The 18,886-nt window shown below is 32.9% G+C and overlaps 1 protein-coding gene across 1 annotated transcript in view; it reads left to right on the forward strand.

The window, feature by feature from the left end:
• Positions 1 to 18,886, forward strand: part of LOC132754345 (integrin alpha-6-like) — a 77,618-nt gene that overhangs the window by 16,310 nt on the left and 42,422 nt on the right. Inside the window, exons 5-6 of the mRNA XM_060744963.1 lie at positions 6,243 to 6,455; positions 9,048 to 9,207. Of these exons, the coding sequence (XP_060600946.1) occupies positions 6,243 to 6,455; positions 9,048 to 9,207 (373 nt within the window). The remainder of the gene's footprint in view (positions 1 to 6,242; positions 6,456 to 9,047; positions 9,208 to 18,886) is intronic.

Here is an 18,886-nt window from a genome sequence, read left to right on the forward strand (position 1 = left end):
ATCATAGTCGATAACATTATTACAACTGAGTGAAAATGTAATTGGTGCATGGTCACTCCATTCATTCATAGATTTAACGGTATAACACGTGATATTAGAAAAGTTACATTCTGTACACCACCGACGCACCGTTACGGGACACATATGTAAATAAACCTTGATCATTGCCAATTCTACCGTTAACAATTCTCACGCAGGAGGATTTGCAAACATCGAGAAGTCTTAACCCAAAACTATTACACTTTGTATCAAAAGAGGCCCTGTCACTATAAACATCTGGAATATAATCTTGATCATCAAATAATTCATAAACATTATCATATTTAATTAAATCCGGCTTTAAACCAACTCTACTATTTAAATCGCCCGCACACATATACATCGCCAAACTCACTATAATAACTTATATCAGTCTCCAAAAATTCAAAAAAAATCTATATTTACAACATTATATGCTGGCGAACCTTCAGGCCATAAATAGATTCCAAAAATGTACATATCATTATTCGTTTTAAAAAACGTATGGTCAAGTTTTAACCAAATCATAGAATCATGCCTATTTTTCAAAATTTCAATGCCATCTTTAACCGAGTCCTTATAGTATACCACTACACCACCACTACTTCTCCTTGCCTGTCTTTGTTGAAATTTTCTGTTAAAATTGTGACATGAATAACCAGCCAACTCAATTTTACTATAAGAACACGTCCATGACTCAAATAAAAATATAATGTCATTTTCAGCTATGATACTTATAACCTCACAGCATTCCATTTTAGCCCTCGAAAGTCCATTTACGTTCCATGACAATACCTTTACTTCCCCCTCCGCAACCCCCTAGTCTTTAACTGCTTTCCCATCTATATACAAAGTGTCATACGCGATCCAAGCTCTCTTGTCTTCTTTCCTCGCAGCTTTCATCCTAGGAACGAGCTTTTTTCTCTTTTCAACCACCTCTCTCGGAAACTGATCACTGACGTAGTAAGCACTGCCTTCCAAAGTCTTCCATTGTTTTCTCACAAATTCTTTGTCCTTGTACTCAAGGAATTTAGCCACAATTGTTCTGCACTTACCATCTTGTTTGGACCCCATTCTGTGCACCCTTTCTAGCACCATTTTATCAACCGCATCTTTCGCTACCCTCATCTTGTTACAGATAAACTCCCTAACAGTCGCCTCAGCATCCTCGTGTACCCCAGCCGGAACCTCTGGTATATTTGAAAATAACAAATTACTCCTCATTGATTGAGATTGTAAGTAAGTAACTTCCTGCCTTAAAATATCTCTTTCCTTTTCTAATGTAACCACATTATCACTCAACATACCCAGTGCAAAGTCAGAACTCTCTACTTGTCTTCTACCACTGATACTCTATCTGACACTTTCCGATTATTGTCTTCTAATGTAACCCATAGCTTCTTAATTTCATTGTCAAATCTATCAACTTTTTGCTTTACTACCTCTAAAGCATCCAGTCTCTTGTCCATGTTGCATAATTTACCTTCAATATTTTTCAAACAAGACATAACATCTGACAATGAGGGCGTCTTATCACTCTCTGTCGCCATATTGGATTCACTGACTCTATCAGGCGAAGTCGGTATAAAAACACTATCGTTATTAATAGTCAAATTCTCAGATTCACTCTCGTCATATAATATACTGTTGGTCTGACATAATATAGATAACAGGTTAGACATTGGTCAGATGATGGGGGTCAAGATAATTATATTTACACTTGAATTTGTCAGTTGAAACTGCAAAAAGAATAGGTGTGAGATGGGAAATTGACACATCCTCAACAATGATTTTTTTTAGAGATTCATGATTTTTTTGTTTGTTTATAAAAGACAAGATTTTAGCTTGACTTTTTGAAAAACATTTTTGTTAAGATTTTGTGTGCAAGATTGTTTCTCCAAAACTGCTGAAGGAAATTGAATGAAACTAAATAACACATGTTTTCTGTGATATCTTGTTTAGAAACAAGAAAAAAGAAAAGTAAAAACCTATTTTTAATTTTTTTAGGAAAACGTAAATATCTTACAAGCTGTCAATTTTATTATGTCCATAATAATGAGGAAAGTATTGAATTACCATTTTAGTTCTTTAAAAAAGAAGATAAATGCATATTTTATTGAAAGAGATCTCAAGGTTCTAATAAAATCTTGTGTAAAATTGTAGATTCATCACTTTATTATGCATTGGCTTTGTACATGGGCGATTGTCTCTATAAAATCATTGTATTAAAAAGTTGTAACCTTGAAAAGTTCATTTGTCACTGTACTGACCTATGGTCAGTGTTGTATGGTGTTACACCAAATAGATACTAGTAACAGGTTAGACATTGGTCAGATGATGGGGGTCAAGATAATTATAATTACACTTGCATTTGTCAGTTGAAACTGCAAAAAGAATAGGTGTGAGATGGGAAATTGACACATCCTCAACAATGATTTTTTTTTAGAGATTTAGGAGTTTTTTGTTTGTTTATAAAAGACAAGATTTTAGCTTGACATTTTGAAGAACATTTTTGTTAAGATTTTGTGTGCAAGATTGTTTCTCCAAAACTGCTGAAGGAAATGGATTGAAACTCAATAACACATGTTTCTGTGATATCTAAAATGATTGAGACAGGTTCCATAACTCTGAGTTACATTTTAACATTTTACCTTTTTTTACTGTCAGACACCAACAATGCTCAAGTATGATGTGTTACTGACACATGTTGTTCTTTTATTTACAAATGCGATTTTTAAATTGACTATTAAAAGAATAGGGATGGCTATTTGTCACCTTAGTGCAATAACTGGTTAACTCCTATTTAACTTAAAAGGACTTAACCTGTTACTGCACTAAGGTGACACATTGTTATTACCAAGATGTCAGTGTCAGCGTCACACTTTAATATAGTTCTTGCATGCAAGCTGATATCTCCAAAACTACTGAAGAGATCTCGAATGGGTTGAAACTTAAAACACTTATTTGAGAGCACTATAGAAGGTCATGTCTAAGGCTTACAACTCTAATGTGGACTTTGACAGAATTTTGGCTCTTTTCGAATTTAGAAAAAATCCACATTATCCAGGCTTTTACTATGAAGCTCTGAGGATAGTCAAACACGCTGTCCTATCTACATCTGTAATTATGATATTTATAATATATGATAAAATAAATGATATAATAACTTATGTAAATGTTTTTACATACACAACAGTGATCATGAAATTTATATTGAAAATGTGATGTAAATCGATATGTCGAAGTTATTATCACTGATCTATACCAAGACACTTTTCAAATTTGTGATTTTACATGATCAGTTACTGGCAATTTTATATTTAGTAGTTTAGAAGTGTTTTAACACTTGACTATATTATGGGGGAGTGAGGATATAACTTAAACAAGACAGGGGTTTGTATGAATTGTGTGAAGTGGTTTATTTTTGGTTTTTTAATAAGCTTAAAATAAAATTTATGAATCTAACTCAAAGTACTTATTTTACTTTTTGTCCCATTTCGTGATTAAGTATGAATGCATTGTTATCATGCATTTGTCATACTTCACTCGTTTTATGCTATGCGACACAGGTTAACAGGGGCGGCAAAATCAAGAGTACGTATTGCCAAGGTTTTCCCACAGCCAAGTGTAATTTTCAAATATTCACTTTTTAAATATGGTACAGAGAAGTTAAGACATTCTTCAGATGAACATGGACAAGAAAGTCAAAATCAGATTTTGCCTACTCTGCAAGTAATAACTGTCAAACAACTGCATGCCGAACTACCTGGGAATTAACACATCCGTCTGTGAAATTACAGTTTGGGCAAATAAATAAGCTGAATTAACTGAATACAAATTTGCAAATTATACTGTTCAAATTTGGGTAATAAACCAACTTGTGATTTTTTTTTTGATATTCAATGAATAATTCCAAATTCAAATCTAAACAAATCCATGCATTATTGAAATTTACAATTTTATGAGTTGTGTACTGTTTAATACACCTTTTGCCTGTCAGCAGCTACTGAACCTCTACAGACCAAGATCTGTGCAAATCTGAATTGTTTGCTTATTCAGTCATTATTTATTTTGAAATTTATTATGTTTTTTTTCACATTGAAAGATGGACAAGTCCATTTAAGATATTTTGCATGGTGAGGATTAAGATATAGAAAAACAGAATCCCTAAAGAACGCTCAAAATGAAAAAAAAAATGAAAATGTTGCATGCTTGATTTGATTGAGCCTGTACATGGACGGTACTAGAAAGTACAAGGTACCATTCACGCTTTTATTGCATCTTTATTTTGATTTTAAACTACTTGGCAAACATTCAGATTGATGTTATTGTTACAACTTACAAACTTGTTTTGAATGAACAGCCATGCATTGATAAAGTGCATATGTTTTCAGGGCACAATCAATCTTCCGCACAAATTGATTCATGCCATTCCATGATATAAGAGATTTAATGAGCTTTTATATAACACAGATTCCTTCTCCAAGGCTAGATTTGTTTTATTGAAATAATTGCCTAGATTGATATAATTGTTCTTTTTAATGCAATGCACACTGCTCCTGAAGTTAGGAACTGAAATGGCTAATTTGATTGCCAAGTGATAGTGACATAAATCAAATTATTAATGTAACTTGGAGTGTGCAATGTAATTAATGAAGTTTTGGACCACCAGTCAGTTAGGTTACTAGTACATGTACTTAAAGTAAAGCAAAATGATTCATTATTGTGTTCACAAGTAACTTTAGTTGATACATATTTTTGATAAATGATTGAGTTTGAAGTTTTAATAAATCAGGCCAGTTAACTTTATGAAAGTGCCTGCATGCTTTTGGTTGAAATAAAATATTAAGAGGCAATTAGTGCTGTTACATTGTCTTCAAAAATTGGAAGAGGACATTTGTTAGTAGGGGAGTGTTTTCCTCCTGGTAACATTGTCTGCTTTTTCAGAGAGAGATTGTGGTTTGAATTTTACTTTGGCCATTATGATGTTCTTTTTGCGACAAAGTCAGTGATAAGTCTAGGACGCTGATGAGATGACTTAAAGGATTCTGTTAAATTTTCAAGTTTGGTTCATTATTAATAAAATAAGTTGAAAACAATAGAGTGATTAAAAGATCCAGCCTTTTTAACTTTTCAATCCCTTGTGATTAGACTGTCTCTAGTATAGAGCCAGACCATCCTGCAAAGTCAAACCAGACTCTGTACTGTTCAACACAGTCTGTGTAAATGTAAATGTTTAATCTGGTCCTTAATACAATTAATGACCCCTTTGTGCTGCCTAAAAGGTTTGTGTAAATGGGTTCAAATTAGTAGAATCTTAATCTACATGTATGTATCTCTTAGCTCTAGCATGTGAGGTGGATTGACCCCTAGTGTTGCTTTAAGTTTTTAACACCCGATGTTAGACACAATCAGCTCTCCTGTTTTGGCGCTTTATGACCAAGATTGTGTTTTTGCACAGTAACAATGCAATTCATGAACAGGTCTGGAAATGGACGCTGAAGTAATCTTTAATCAAGGTTCATTATGCCTTAGATATGCCATCATTTTTGTTTCTCATTTTTGTTGCTTTATTAGCAATAAGTATAATTATAGTGAATAAGTATTTTGTATGGAAGTCAAAATAATACTTTGTTAACATTTTGCTTCCTTTACGGCACTGTGCTTCACATTTAACACTAATTTTAGCTCACCTGAGCTAGCTCAGGATGAGGTTTTAGGATCATTGAATGTCGTCTTACGTCGTCTGCCGTCCGTCGTATGTTGTCCGCCCACATTTGTTCGTTAACATTCTAGTGGTTACTGTTTTGATTCAAATATCCTGGAAGTTGGTCAGAAAGTTTGTTTTGATGATTTTTAGGTGAATTTCGAATATGGGTTTCCTGGGGTCAAAAACTAAGTCTCACAGCAAAAAAAAAGTAAACCCTTGTTAACACTTCAGTGGTCACATTATGTTTTTACTCAATTGTCACCAAACTTGGTCAGGATGCTTGTCTTAGTAATTGTGTGGATGAGTTCGAAGGGACAGGTGAGCGATCTAGGGTCATCTAAGGCCCTCTTGTTTCAGTTGTTAAAATATTTTACATCTCCAGTAATAATACATTATTAAACATGTGTATGACATTTCTAAAGAGTTTAAATAATTTAGATTCCAAAGGCATAATATGCCTTTAAACTGACCAGGTTAAGGGCTTACATTAGTTACGGTTCCTATTTAATTTCAGGCTTGTGCCCACCGGTACAAGGAGCTGAAGCAGACACGGAACAGTGTGAAAATCTATGGTATTGGATCATGTTACCTAATGACCCAGGATTTACAGTTTAATCTAAATTTAGCCCAGGGGAGGCTTCTAAAACCATGTCAGCTTTTTCCTAAAGGTCAAGAACATGAAGAATATGCCTTCTGTCAGTCTGGAATTAGTGCCTTTATCACCGAGGTAAATTTTTGTTATGATATTTATTGCATACAGGAGGTAATATCTAAACATTTTTACTTAAAGGGAAAGACAACGTTAGAATAAAAACTTGATTTCAGAAAAAGAATACTAAAAATAATAAATCTGCAAATTGTCTGCCGCCAAATAATAATATTAAACGAATGATAACAGAATTTAATTCACTCAATCACCGATTTCTACAAATCAGTAGGCGCGGCCATGTTTGTGTATTGGCCGTATAAAAACAGGTACGCGTGATGTCATTTCCCCACATCTTTAGATTTATGATAAATCTTATTGAATCGTAGCGAAATATTAATATAATAAAGTATTTACCAGACAATTTAATTTTCACAGGAGGGTAGAGGAGATTTTTTTATGGTTCAAAATACGTAACAATATTAAAAAAAATAATAAAAAAATAAAGAAACAAATAAAAAATCAACGTTTACCGGTCGCACCACTTCAGGCCAGTGATGCAGTGCTATGTTCATTAAAGTCTCATCTTAATGTAATTAAACAATATTTCACAGATTTAATAACTACACATATTATTATTTAACAAAGTTTCACAATCAAATAATGCAATTAAATAAACAAACACACCAACGAATAAGTGGCTGTTAATTATTGAACGGCGATAATTATCATTATTATAAAAATCCTACTAAAATGTGTTCTTAATAGTACATGTAATTAAATTTTTGCAGTTTGATTCTGACTTTCAAATTAAAAGGTGTGAACATATGTTATAATTGATGTACACATTTCAAAAATATAAGGAACTATTTTGAAAAATAAATTGTTAATATGTCTGTCAACGTATGATGCTGCGTGGTATTTAATTACTTTGTAATCGTAGCCTGGTATTAACTGCAGGCAAAACATTTTTATTGGCTGCTCAAAAATTTAATTTGCATAATTTATTCACACAATTGCTGGTTCTTACTACTTATGTCTTATACTGTGTATTATCTATTTTAATTGTTCCTAATTTGCACCAAATGTTCCTGTCACACTGTGTACTGACGATTGTTATTGCTCCTTGTGTGCCTCTGTGCCGACAGACCTTTTGATCATGCACAATGTTGCCCTGATTGGTTAATCACCCTTTTCAAATATTCTAATGACGAAATAGACATTTATTTTTTTACGCTTCATCAGTGAACTGAATGACCTTAGGGGAATAAAGTTCAGCATTTGCCAAGTTATACTGTAAATCACAGCATTTCATAAAATAGCTACACATTTTTTTCAGTTACCATTAATCATTTTAAATATTAAATAGAATTATGATTTTTTGTTTCATTGGATTAAATTTACGGTAGTAAAAATGCGTATCTGTGTGGGAAAGGGATTGGGTAAGTTGATAACGTGGAAAAAGCTATAAACCCGAGAATATGCGTAATTACAGGGGAATGGGCAACCTGTTGCTGTTGGTACCAGTTTTGACTGGGTGCCTAAATAACCTAACGGATGGTTTTGTTTTCTTACGATATTAGTCTGGCTGCCGATTTTCCTGCGCCATTCTCATTTTAGCGTCAATGACGGAAAATCGCGTCCTCAGCAGATCTCTGCATATTGGATATTTGGATATTTTACGCTGAAAAAAGATACATGACCGGCGATGTACCCTATTCGGACAGCTTGTCTAGCGAAAATTAAGAACAAAATAAAAGGATATATCGTCAATTTGAAGAAGTTCAATTAAATTAAATTGTTGGTTTATCTTTGAAAATTAAGCAGTCATTGCTTTAATCATGTGGTGGGATCATCAGCAAGCTTGAAAATCGGAAAATGATAATTAATGTCGCGGCGTCTTCAATTAATTAATTAAATCAATTCATTTCCACAATTATGATGTTTTCATAAATGATATATAATGTACGCAATAAGATTAATAAGTTCTTCATCAAGATATATTTCAGTTGTACCAGCGTGTACACCTATACCAGAAGTGGGTGTAACACGTCACAATCTCGGTCTCGTCTGTCTCGCGAGAATGACAGAACGCCAAAATGGCGGCGCCCATGAACTTATTTCTCAAGTAAAAAAAGTGTCTTAAAACACGAATTTCTCACTTATAGGGTTGATGTCAACAGAAAAACTGTCATGGTACCTCTTTTTAAATGATGAATATTTATATTAGACAGACATCAATCCATCCATTCCTATTCCTTTAAATTTTTTTCTTAAATTCTTGAATCTGAGTCACTTAATCTTAAAATCGGTTTTTAATGATTGTATTAAAAATTCTTAATTCTGAGTTATTTTTTTTAATTGTAAAAAATCGATCTTTTTTATTTTTGTTGAAAATTGAAGCAAGATAAACAGATTCAGTTTAACAGTTGATCATGTAGCTTTTATAATCTAAGTAATGGCAGTTGTTTATATAAAAGAGATGTTTTAATAACATTCTCATGATTTCAATTAATCAAAAAAAAATTGCATAATGTATTGGCTTAATGCAAACTAGTTGTAACCCGAATGACAGAAAGAATGAGTTACAAGTCATTGCAGGCCGAAACCTTGATATGAAATTATAAAAATATGAGTAAGATATAAATAAATGTTGACTGTATGAATTTGTAGGAAGAAAGACTAATAGTGGGATCTCCTGGTGCGATAAACTGGCGTGGAATGTTGACGGAAGTTGATGTTTCTCCGCAGTTTGGTATCAAGAAAGTGTACCATTCTCCAACATTAGACAGTGACGTCATTAAACCTCCTGTGCCTCTTTTTTCATATCTTGGTATGTATTATGTTGGTCCTGGTACTGGTCCCTGGCTTGCAATGATATTTGCCCCACATATCTTGGTATGTATTTTGTTGAGCCTGGAACTGGCCCCCTGGCTTGTAATGATCTTTGCCCCACATATCTTGGTATGTATTATGTTGAGCCTGGTACTGGCCCCTTGACTTACAATGATCTTTGCCCCCCACGCAACTGTTTGAATTGCACCGCAGAGACTTCAGAATCTTTTATGTGAGGAAGCTCAGACAGTCAAGTTAGCATATCGAGGGTTGGTCGCAAAACTGTTGTAAGTCCTTCTTTATTTCGCATATAAGTTACTGCAGTTTTGCAGCCAACCCTCGATATAGGTCAGTGATTCTATTCGGATGCCCTCATGTGCCAGGAATGATACAGAAAAGGGTTCTCTAAGGTATCTTTTCACATGTAAAACTGGAAACTTGCTGTAGCATGTCTATTGTAATGTCAGCAACATTTGAAACTAAACAAAACATTATTTTGTAGTCTTAATAGGTTTTTAATAAATATACCAGAACGTTGTTCATTTCTTTATTCTCACTTATGGACCATGTATAGGCCCTGATGTTTTATTTTCCTTACTTGAAGCTGATCATCAAGTTCTCAAACAATGTTGATAACATAAAGTGTTTATATTTTTTGTATTTTAAAGTGAATCAGTCCATACTGGAAGGTATGTAATACTATAAATAAGTATACCATAATATATAGCATTATACAAAGTACAACTATCGGTAACCGTGGAAGAATTATATATAGTAATATGATGGATGCTGTTGGTAATCTGGGGATACATGATCAAATATTACATATAATAATATCTATTTATAGTACACAATAAATTGTTCTGGAACAAAATTTTATTACTCACCATATAAGTGTTCATGCTTAAAATCACTTAAAACTCTACCATAATAATTTTTTCTCAAGAAATATTTTATAAGAATATCCAAGAATATACATTTATATTGCTCTTAGCAATATTTCAGATACTAATGGAAAATGTTCCAATTGTAGACCAATCCACTTTAAAGCAGCATGCCTCAAATTTTGAAAATGTGTTTAAAGTTACATGTTGTGAAATGAAAAAAGAAAGTAATTTACACATTGCAAACGCATGTAAAATTCATGTAAATAACCAAAAAAGGGATCAAAACGTACAAAAATAGCCCGTTTACTACTTTTGTCACACAGTAGAAATATAGTGATGAATACTGCACAATCAGTCATTAATCGCACATAACATGTAAATTATTACTTGCATCTTTTTACTTTTTTTTTAAATCTTAGTACTTTTTTTCTTAAGTTTGGAGGCATGCAGCTTTAAAATAATCATTTTTAGACTTTCAGTTTTATGTTGAAATTTGTCTGGTTTGATATCCTTTAGATTATAAGTGTTGATGAATATTTAAGTGTGAGGACATTTTGTGGTTAAACCATTTTCGAGAGAACTTGATTTCAAGGAAAAATTATGTTCTAATCACCCAATTTGTTTAGAACAGCCATTTCAGATAATGTTACATGTAATTTGTATAGTAATTTCTCCAGTAAAGGATCGGAAATGCTTTGACGTTTGAGTTTATGACATGAGTATTGTTAATGATCGCAAGAACTTTGTAATCCAATCAATTATCAGCAGAATCTTCCTACTGTTTTTCCTGTTGAAGGATTTGTTGTTTATAATAAACCTTGAACATGCTCATGAGTATTTAGACCGTTTCTTCCAAATAAGGACTATACACATAAAAATGCCCTACCACTAAAGGCAAGCATTATGCATCGATTTTCCCATTTCAACAATAATAGTGCGAACGTTGTTACTTAAGGGTACTTTGTACTTTTAGCAACATAAAAGCAACAGAATGAACAAGATTAAGTTATCTAGCTTACGGAACATCAGTGGTTCTACACAGGTGCCTGCTTGTGCCTGAAAAAATGCACTGAGGGGTACCTGAGGTCTTCCTCCACCAGTAAAACTTCAAAATCGCCATTATGACCATTACATTGTTGGTATGACAAAAACCCAACCAATAAAAAAATAATAATGAATTCATAAGTTATTGCACAAATGAGCAATGTTTGGATGACCATTATTCAACTATAGCCATTTTTTCATATCCCAAGAAAAAAGGTGTTGTGTTGATTTGGTAGTATAATATCTTAGTTTTCTGTTTTTTGCGGACTTTCTTTCTAACCTGATAAAATGGTAAAAAGCCCTGTAAATATGTTATTGGCTATCCATTTACAGTTGTTTATGAGTGGTACCTACATATTTAGCTATGTACAGTGAAAAGTGAACCAGTCTCCTTTAGTCCTTATCCTGCTTTGTTTCTGTTGGCTTATGAACTTAAAATTATATCCCCCCAAAAAGATAATGGACAGTCTCAAAAAATTGAATCTGGAGCAGGACAAGTCAATATAAGAAATTCAGTAGATGAAAGAAATATCTGTATTTTGCCCTCCTATTCTTGAAAATAATTTATCTTATATATTTTTTAACCAATTTTACACTTACCCCCAATTATGTGTACCAGGAAATCAATGTTTGTGGCTTTTATTATTCCATACTGATAATTTTACTGATATTTTTTCAGTATTGGTAGATCAACTTGAGTGCTAGTAATGTAAACAAATGGTATCCATAACTTTTATGAACATAACAAGATTTTTTTCCTCCTGGAATAAAATCAAAATGAAACAAAATGCATATCCCTACTGCTAAATCTAGTCCAGATTTTGAACTGTGGCTTATTCTGACAAGCACAATGAACCAATTGAAATGTGTCATTATCAATATTATTATGGTGTGAAAAAAATTATCTGTACTTAAATCTAATCAAGATCTAAACATAGTTTTCTCCCAAAAAGAAGTTTTAGAATTCGTTGATAAAAACGGGTCATAATCAATATTCATGTACCTTTTATATACAATTTATCACCTTTACCGCGATGCAGGAGTTGATAAAAAACGATATTACACTAGAAGATATTATACAAGCGAAATAACACTTTGACGTGACGTCATTTGCGGTATAATCATAGCGCGCTAATGTTAGTACTAAAAGCGCGTCATTGAAAAATGACTTGTTTAATAAATTTAGTATTAAACCTACACCCATTCAATACACCCATTCAATACCCTCTATATTATGAATGGCTACAATTAAAATAAAGGGAAACTGGTATCTTGGTCATAATGCATTACCGACCCCTGCCGTTTGCAAAAACCTTCAATTATCATATAACCCGTGGCGCAGGAGTGAAATAAAGCCATTTAATTAAAACGATATTGCACTATAAAATAAAGAGTACTTCGGCAATGGCTACGGAAAATAAACAACAGAGACTTGCCGTAGAGAAATTTAAATTTGCTTTAACAAGAAAAGTAGACACTTAAGAGAAAAATCCTGAAAAATCTCGAGGGTGACTTTTTTTAGCTTACAAAAAGTGTCATTTTTTATTCAACGTAGGTTTGTCATACCAGGCAAAAGTTCATTTTCATTTTCAATTGGACAGACTATAAACGATATTACACTAGTTTATATTATGCTTTTCAATGGATAACTGATTTATCCGTGAAAATTATATTTGATAATTTCACAGTGAAAATTATCAAAATATGACTTTACACTTTGCAATGATGAAACTATTTTTTTAAGATTTTCCCATGTGGTATCTAAATTTTATTTTTGCTGACAATTTTGACTATGTCAGGCTGTTTAAAGAAAGGCAAAGCTGAAATTGATAGATAATTTAATTGTCAAAAGTAATAAAAAGAAGAAAACTTACTTCTATTCATCCAAATTACCAATCACCAAATATCGTCTCTTATTTTTTTGTTTCATTTTTACAGTCTGAAAAATACATTCTTTCCACATGATTAACTGTTCTTGATGACATTTGGGTAATTTTAAGGATCCTACGAGCAATAACTGCGTATGCTTTATGAAAACTTGAAAGTCAATGACAACCATCAGCCCGAAGAATAAGTAAACAATCCAGTGTTCGTGAGACAGCCTTTCAACAAATCCAAGTTTCCAATTTCCTAGCCGTTTTTGGAATGTTTACATCTGCCAACACTTGTACATTGTCTTTGTTACAATCCTAAAATAAGTTTTCTTTCTTTTAAAAAGGTGTATGAGTAACAAATCTAAATGATATCCCTCTGAATCAAACACAATTATTTTCCTCCCGTGAAATTCACAATTTTTAAAAATGGCGGCCGCTTACATTTATCAGAGCCAGGTCTAATATAAATAAGTAAGTAACATAAATATGGATGGATGGTTGGACTTTTTCTCCTATTAGAATTTATTGTTTTTAGTATCAAAACAAGTAATCATTCATATTTTTTTACTAAAATTGATAATATCACAGCCATTTAACGTTGATTATCGAACTTATTTTCAGCCCAAGACTTGTTGAATTTATGAGAAATTCGACTAATACATGTAAATAATAGAGGCTACCAGGGGGGAAACAGATTTTTAATATTAAAGTTAATATCAACGAAATTTCGTTTTAACTTGTTTTTAAGTATAAATTAAAAAGAAAATTTGTTTGTTCGTTGTGTAAGATGTAATTTTACTTCATCTAGTGAGCATTAAAAAAACAGTAATCTCACTCATGGCTACGCCACTCGTGAGAATACTGTTTTTAAAGCTCACTCGATGAAATAAAATGTCATCTAACACACAAACAAACAAATATCCTCCATGTAATTACACTTTGACGTGACGTCTTTTGCGCTATAAACATAGCGTTAAAGCGCGCTTATGTTAGCGTTACACGATATAGGCCCGTCAAATAAAATGACTCTTGTTAACAGTTTACAGTTCTTATTTAATGAATGTGATAAATAGAATATCATATTCGTGTAAATTCAATACTTAAGGCTCGCATAATATAATTTTATTCAACTCGTTCAATAAATTTAGTATTAAACCTACGCTCATTAAATATCTTCTCTATATATAATAATTAGGTGCTTGCAATACATTTTGTGAAAGGATAAAATAGCAAAAAACGTAAGTGTAACAAGAGCGTAAGAGTAACTTTCCTTTCATCAAAAGTTGTGAGTTTTCACATTTTTATGATAATTAAGTGTTAAATATAAAATCTACATTTTCCCCCAGTTTTATGATGAACTTATTCTCTCATGGCTTTAATGAAATTTTAGAAAGGTTTGAATTTTATAGATAATTGAAAAGAACGTCTTTCTTTAATTTGCTAATTGTATATAAATATGATTGGTTTTGTATTGTATATGAAGCTATTCTTCTTCATTGAATATTAACCCATAGCTTGATTTTTACCTACATGTATGCCACCAGTGTGGACCAAAATAAGACAGCATCCATGTCATCTGTTCATTATGATTGGTTCGTTTAATAGTGTATGTTTAGCTACAGCTTTCTTCATTGGCTATAAACCTTAAGCCGCCTGGCAGATAATTGTACAATTGGATATAAACCTTAAGCCACCTTGTAGATACTTGTTCAATTGCATATAAATCTTAAGTCTTCTGGCAGATAATTGATCAATTGGATGTAAACTGTAAGCTTCCTGGTAGATAGTTGTTCAATTGGTTATAAACCTTAAGCCTTCTGGCAGATAGTTGTTAAATTTGATATAAATTATAAGCCTTCTGGCAGATTATTGTTCAATTGGATATAAACCTTAAGCCTCCTGGCAGATAATAGTACAATTCGATAAAAACCTTAAGCCTTCTGGCAGATAGTTGTTCAGTTGGATATAAACTTTATGTCTCCTGGCAGATAATTGTTCAATAAGATATAAACCTTAAGCCTCCTGGCAGATAATTGTTCAATTAGATATAAACCTTAAGCCTCCTTACAGATAATTGTTCAATTGGATATAATCTGTAAGCCTTCTGGCAGATAATTGTTCAATTGGATATAAACCTTTAAGCCTCCTGGCAGATAATTGTTCAATTGGATATAAATTTTAAGCCTCCTGGCAGACAGTTGTTAAATTGGATATAAATCTTAAGCCTCCTGGCAGATAGTTGTTAAATTGGATATAAACCTTAAGCCTCCTGGCAGATAATTGTTCAATTGGATATAAACCTTAAGCCTCCTGGCAGATAATTGTTCAATTGGATATAAACCTTTAAGCCTCCTGGCAGATAATTGTTCAATTGGATATAAACCTTAAGCCTCCTGGCAGATAATTGTTCAATTGGATATAAACCTTAAGCCTCCTGGCAGATAATTGTTCAATTGGATATAAACTTTAAGACTCCTGGCAGATAAGTAATCCATTGGATATAAATCTTTACCCTCCTGGCAGATAATTGTTCAATTTGATATAAACCTTTAAGCTTCCTGGCAGAAACTTGTTCAATTGGATATAATATGTAAGCCTTCAGGCAGATAATTGTTCAATTGGATATAATCCTTAAGCCTCCTAGAAGATTATTGTTTAATGGGATTTTAACATTTAAGCCTCCTGGCAGATAATTGTTTAATTGGATATAAACCTTTAAGCCTCCTGGCAGATAATTGTTCAATTTGATATAAAACCTTAAGCCTCCTGGCAGATAATTGTTCAATTGGATATAAACCTTTAAGCCTCCTGGTAGATAGTTGTTTAATTGGTTATAAACCTTAAGCCTCTTGGCAGATAGTTGTTAAATTGAATATAAATCTTAGGCGTGTTGGCAGATTATTGTTCAATTTGATATAAACCTTAAGTCTCCTGGCAGATAATAGTATAATCGATATAAACCTTAAGCCTTCTGGCAGATAATTGTTCAGTTGGTTATAAACCTTTAGTCTCCTGGCAGATAATTGTTCAATTAGATATAAACCTTAAGCCTCCTGGCAAATAATTGCTAAATTGGTTATAAACCTTCAGCCTCCTGGCAGATAATTGTTCAATTGGATATAAACCTTAAGCCTACTGGCAGATATTTGTTCAATTGGATATAAACCTTTAAGCCTCCTGGCAGATAGATTTTAAATTGGTTATAAACCTTAAGGCTCCTGGCAGATAATTGTTCAATAGGATAGAAAGCTTAAGCCCTCTGGCAGATAATTGTTCAATTGGATATAAACCTAAGGCCTCCTGGCAGATAATTGTTAAATTAGATATAAACCTTAAGGCTCCTGGTAGATAATTGTTCAATAGGATAGAAAGCTTAAGCCCTCAGGCAGATAATTGTTCAATTGGATATAAACCTTAAGGCTCCTGGCAGATAATTGTTCAATTGGATATAAACCTTTAAGCCTCCTGACAGATAATTGTCCAATTGGATATTAACGTTATGCCTCCTGGCAGACAGTTGTTAAATTGGATATAAATTTTTATCCTTCTAGCAGATTATTGTTCAATTGGATATAAACCTTAAGCCTCTTGGCAGATAATTATACAATTCGATATAAACCTTAAGCCTTCTGGCAGATAGTTGTTCAGTTGGATATAAATGTGAAATCTCCTTGGGATATAATCTGTAAGCCTTCTGGCAGATAATTGTTCAATTTGATATAAACCTTTTAGCCTCTTTCAGACTGGATATAATTTTTAAGCCTCCTGGCAGACAGTTGTTAAATTGGATATAAATCTTAAGCCTCCTGGCAGATAGTTGTTAAATTGGATATAAACCTTAAGCCTCCTTGTAGATAGTTGTTCAATTAGATATTAACCTTAACCTCTTGGCAGATAATTGTTCAATTGGATATAAACCTTAAGCCTCCTGGCAGATAATTGTTCAATTGGATATCATCTGTAAGCCTTCTGGCAGATAATTGTTCAATTGGATATAAACCTTAAGCCTCCTGGGAGATAATTGTTCAATTTGATATAATATGTAAGTCTTCTGGCAGATAATTGTTCAATTGGATATAAACTTTAAGCCTCCTGGCAGATAAATGTTCCATTGGATATAAACATTTAAGCCTCCTGGCAGATAGTTATTAAATTGGATATAAACCTTAAGCCTCCTGGCAGATAATTGTTCAATTGGATATAAACCATAAGCCTTCTGTCAGATAATTGTTCTATTGGATATAAACCTTAAGGCTCCTGGCAGATAATTGTTTAATTGGATATAAAGCTTAAGCCTTCTGGCAGATAATTGTTCAATTGGATATAAACCTTTAGCCTCCTGGCAGATAATTTTTCAATTGGATATAAACCTTTAAGCTTCCTGGCAGATAATTGTTCAATTTGATATAATCTGTAAGCCTTCTGGCACATAATTGTTCAATTGGATATAAACCTTTAAGCCTCCTGGCCGATAATTGTTCAATTGGATATAAACTGTAAGCCTCCTGGTACGTAGTTTTTCAATTAGTGATAAACCTTAAGCCTCCTGGCATATAGTTGTTCGATTGGATATAAATCATAAGCCTTCTGGCAGATTTTTGTTCAGTTGGATATAAACCTTAAGCCTTCTGGCAGATAATAGTACAATTCGATATAAACCTTAAGCCTTCTGGCAGATAGTTGTTCAGTTGGATATAAACCTTAAGTCTCCTAGCACAAAATTGTTCAATAAGATATGAACCTTTAGCCTCTTAGCAGATAATTGTAAAATTCGATATAAACTTTAAGCCTCCAGGCAGATAATTGTTCAATTGGATATAATCTGTGAGCCTTCTGGCAAATAATTGTTCAGTTGGATATAAACCTTTAAGCCTCCTGGTAGATTATTGTTCAATTGGATATAAACTTTATGCCTCCTGGCAGACAGTTTTTAAATTGGATATCAATCTTAAGCCTCCTGGCAGATAGTTGTTAATTTGGAAATAAACCTTAAGCCTCCTGGCAGATAATTGTTCAATTGGATGTAAACTTTAAGCCTCCCGGCCAATAATTGTAAAATTGGATATAATCTGTAAGCCTCCTGACAGATAATTGTTCAATTGGATATAAACCCTTAGCCTCCTGGTAGATTGTTGTTCAATTGGATATAAATCTTAAGCTTTCTGGCAGATAATTGTTCAATTGGATATAAACCTTAAAGCCTCCTCGCAGATAATTGTTCAATTAGATATAATCTGTAAGCCTTCTGGCAGATAATTGTTCAATTGGATATAAAACTTTAAGCCTCCTGGCAGATAATTGTTCAATTGGATATAAACTGTAAGACTCCTGGTAGATAGTTGTTCAATTGGTTATAAACCTTAAGCCTCCTGGCATAAAGTTGTTAAATTGGATATAAATCTTAAGCCTTCTGGCAGATTATTGTTCAATTGGATATAAACCTTAAGCCTCCTGGCAGATAATAGTACAATTCGATATAAACCTTAAGCCTTCTGGCAGATAGTTGTTCAATTGGATATAAACCTTAAGCCTCCTGGCAGATAATTTGTTTAATTGCATATAATCTGTAAGCCTTTTGGCAGATAATTGTTCAATTGGATATAAACCTTTTAGCCTCCTTCCAGAGAATTGTTCAATTGAATATAATTTTAAGCCTCCTGGCAGACAGTTGTTAAATTGGATATTAATCTTAAGCCTCCTGGCAGATAGTTGTTTAATTGGATATTTACCTTAGCCTCCTGGGAGATTATTGTTCAATTGGATATAAACTTTAAACCTCCTGGCAGACATTTTTAAATTGGATATAAGTCTTAAGCCTCCTGGCAGATAGTTGTTAATTTGGATATAAACCTTAAGCCTCCTGGCAGATAAT

This window comes from Ruditapes philippinarum, unplaced genomic scaffold (genome assembly GCF_026571515.1).
Source record: "Ruditapes philippinarum isolate M1 unplaced genomic scaffold, ASM2657151v2 ctg496_1_1_1_1, whole genome shotgun sequence".
Classification (NCBI taxonomy): Eukaryota; Metazoa; Mollusca; class Bivalvia; order Venerida; family Veneridae; genus Ruditapes; species Ruditapes philippinarum.